The sequence below is a fragment of the Etheostoma cragini genome, chromosome 3, assembly GCF_013103735.1.
Source record: "Etheostoma cragini isolate CJK2018 chromosome 3, CSU_Ecrag_1.0, whole genome shotgun sequence".
Taxonomy (NCBI): domain Eukaryota; kingdom Metazoa; phylum Chordata; class Actinopteri; order Perciformes; family Percidae; genus Etheostoma; species Etheostoma cragini.
In genome coordinates this window covers 29872023-29875514 of record NC_048409.1, presented here as the reverse complement: position 1 = coordinate 29875514, position 3492 = coordinate 29872023, and the positions used below count along the sequence as shown (strand labels likewise).

The 3492-nt window shown below is 44.9% G+C and overlaps 1 protein-coding gene across 1 annotated transcript in view; it reads left to right on the top strand.

The window, feature by feature from the left end:
• Positions 1–3492, top strand: part of LOC117939231 (NACHT, LRR and PYD domains-containing protein 12-like) — a 139572-nt gene that overhangs the window by 17433 nt on the left and 118647 nt on the right. The window contains exon 10 of the mRNA XM_034864356.1: positions 1359–1532. Within this exon, the coding sequence (XP_034720247.1) occupies positions 1359–1532 (174 nt within the window). The remainder of the gene's footprint in view (positions 1–1358; positions 1533–3492) is intronic.

Below are 3492 nucleotides of genomic sequence, written 5' to 3'. Positions count from 1 at the left end.
GGACTTCCTCAACACTGAGATCCTGACTGATGTTACAGAGTCCAACTCAGTGGGTGTGCTGCTGACAAACCTCATCAGGGGGAATCTGCTTCCCTCTGCTCGCCTCTGGATAACCACACGACCCGCAGCAGCCAATCAGATCCCTGCTGAGTATGTTGACATGGTGACAGAAGTCAGAGGGTTCACTGACCCACAGAAGGAGGATTATTTCAGTAAGAGATACAGAGACAAGAAGCAGGCCAGCAAAATCATCTCCCACATCAAGACATCACGAAGCCTCCACATCATGTGCCACATCCCAGTCTTCTGCTGGATCACTGCTACAGTTCTGGAGAAGATGTTGAAGACCAGAGAGGGAGGACAGCTGCCCAAGACCCTGACTGAGATGTACATCCACTTCCTGGTGGTTCAGTCCAAACTGAACAGTAAATATCATGGGAAATCTGAGATAGATCAACACTGGAGTCCAGAGAGCAGGAAGGTGATTGAGTCTCTGGGAAAACTGGCTTTTGAGCAGCTGCAGAAAGGCAACCTGATCTTCTATGAATCAGACCTGACAGAGTGTGGCATCGATATCAGAGCAGCATCAGTGTACTCAGGAGTGTTCACACAGATCTTTAAAGAGGAGAGAGGACTGTACCAGGACAAGGTGTTCTGCTTTGTCCATCTGAGTGTTCAGGAGTTCCTGGCTGCTCTTCATGTCCATCTGACCTTCACCAACTCTGGAGTCAACCTGCTGGCAGAAGAACAAACAACCTCCCGGCTGTCTAAAGTCTTCAGAGTCAAACCTAAATTAAACCATCTTCATCAGAGTGCTGTGGACAATGCTTTACAGAGTCCAAATGGACACCTGGACTTGTTCCTCCGCTTCCTCCTGGGTATTTCACTGCAGACCAATCAGAAACACCTACAAGGTCTGATGACCTATGATGGAAGTATTTCACAGACCAATCAGGAAACAGTTGAGTACGTCAGGTTTAAGATCAGTGAGAATTTGTCTGCAGAGAGAAGCATCAATTTGTTCCACTGTCTTAATGAACTGAATGATGGTTCTCTAGTGGAGGAGATCCAACAGTCCCTGAGTTCAGGAAGTCTCTCCACAGATAAAATGTCTCCTGCTCAGTGGTCAGCTCTGGTCTTCATCTTACTGTCATCAGAAGAAGATCTGGACGAGTTTGACCTGAAGAAATACTCTGCTTCAGAGGAGGCTCTTCTGAGGCTGCTGCCAGTGGTCAAAGCCTCCAACAAAGCTCTGTACGTACACAATTATTCAGATTAAACTAACTATGGAGATTCAATTACATTTTTATTTAAAGAAAAAACATTTTTTTACGTCCTGTATTGCTGATGTCTTTCAGCTTGAGTGGCTGTAACCTGTCAGAGAGAAGCTGTGTAGCTCTGTCCTCAGTTCTCAGCTCCCAGTCCTCTAGTCTGAGAGAGCTGGACCTGAGTAACAACGAACTGCAGGATTCTGGAGTGGACCTGGTGTCGGCTGGACTGAAGAGTCCACACTGCAGACTGGAGACTCTCAGGTTGTTGTTCAGTTAGGACCTGAGTATTTCTTTTTTTTTTTTACATGACTACTTGGATTAAGAGTGGACAAATGTGAATGACTTTAATAGTGTGTGTGTGTGTGTGTGTGTGTAGTCTCTCAGGCTGTATTATTTCAGAGGAAGGCTGTACTTCTCTGGCCTCAACTCTGACCTCCAACCCCTCCCATCTGAGAGAGCTGGACCTGAGCTACAATCATCCAGGAGACTCAGGAGTGAAGCGGCTTTCTACTTTACTGGAGGATCCAAACTGCAGACTGGACACTCTCAGGTATGGACGGACACGTACTAAGGGACTCTGCTTCATGTCTAATGGAGGATCCGAGTAAAGGTGTATCTGATTTTTTTGAAGGTCAGAGGCCTGAAACTATTCAATTGGCATTAACAACATAAGATCTAATCAACTTACTTTTAACTTTAAGCAAAGTACTTTCACATTACGTGCTTGTTATTTCTAGTCAATCTTTGAACCGATATATAGGTAGCTGAAATTAGGTCAGTACTCTGCTCACTATGCTTTTGTGCTTGTGCCAGACTAAGTGTAACCAAACTGCGACAGCCTTACTAGCATTGCCCTGAATGTGACTTGAACAAGCTTTAGTGAGAGCTGTAGAGTTGACGTAGTCTCACTCTGTCTTTTTGAAACCTGTATTTCACACTATGATCAGAATTAGCCCTCCTAATGAAATTTTCGGTGTTACTGATAGACCGACAATCAAGGATCTTGATGTTTGCTTGATCTAAAATTTTCAACAACGGTGACTCGAGAAAACCTGCTGCCCTACGCTGCCGCTGCCTGCCTCCCCCCAGCGCCTTCACTAAATGGCCTCGGATTTGACCGGCAAATACAACAAAGGACCCGTTGATGTGCAGGGCCGGCCTTGACTATGATGGTTATATTTGTCAATTATCCACAGCCCTGGAGTATGATGTTGATTGTGTCTTTGTGTCTTCCTGCAGGGTGGACCATGGTGGACCACAGAGACTGAGACCTGGTGTGAGGAAGTGTGAGTGTGTTTTAAGTTTGCTCTAAGAGAACTCAGCTGTGTATTACACTAGTTTAACCCCTTCCTGGCGCTGGAAGTATAATATGAAAAAATCTCCCTTTACCAGTGGATGTTATTATAGACAAAGGACACTGTAAAGGAATAATCACGAAGCAGTAGCATGGTGCTTCCATTGATGAACTACTTAACTCCCACTGGCCAATCATGTGTCAGGAGATCAGACTTGTCAGTGTGGTTTGAGGCGGTGTAAGAGTCCCCTACAGGAAACAGGAAACATCACTGCCTCTATCTCTGCCACGAGAAAGGTTAACAACCCCAAACACAAGCTCTGAACTACCCGGGAGTTTTAGGAACAGCTGACGTTTCCTGCAACAACAAAGCACTCGTTATGCATCGCTTGTTTCTTTTCTCTCTCTGTTTCTGGTGTGAATGCCCCATTAATGTAAAAAACACTTTATTTTTCTCCTACTGTCTGTCTGCATAGACCTGTTTCACCCTCTGTCTGAAACACTGGAAATGGGGAAATAGTTTATTATTATTTTATTTTTATCATGATATTTAACAAGGTTATCAGATATTTCTTTTTATAGTCCAGTCCTGGTCCTCCAGTGAAGTCCTGGTTCCTCCCGGTCCTCGGTGAAAGCTGCGGCTGGCGTTTCCAGCTGACTGTCCCTCACGGCGGCGCTAGCTTAAACAAGTCAACAGTTAACAGTTCTCACCTTCAAAGCTAGTGAACACACAAACACAGCTAACCTGCCTGAACTTACCTTAAAACTACAGGAGAACTAGTTACCAAACTGAGAGCTGCACACGACTGTTAACTGCAACAATAATACTTTACAAAAGTTTAAAGTCAGTTAGTCTCCAGACCTCAGTCAGCTGGACATTAAACTTAGTTTTTCTCTCCTCTGCTGACTGCATGTTTCTCCCTCCAA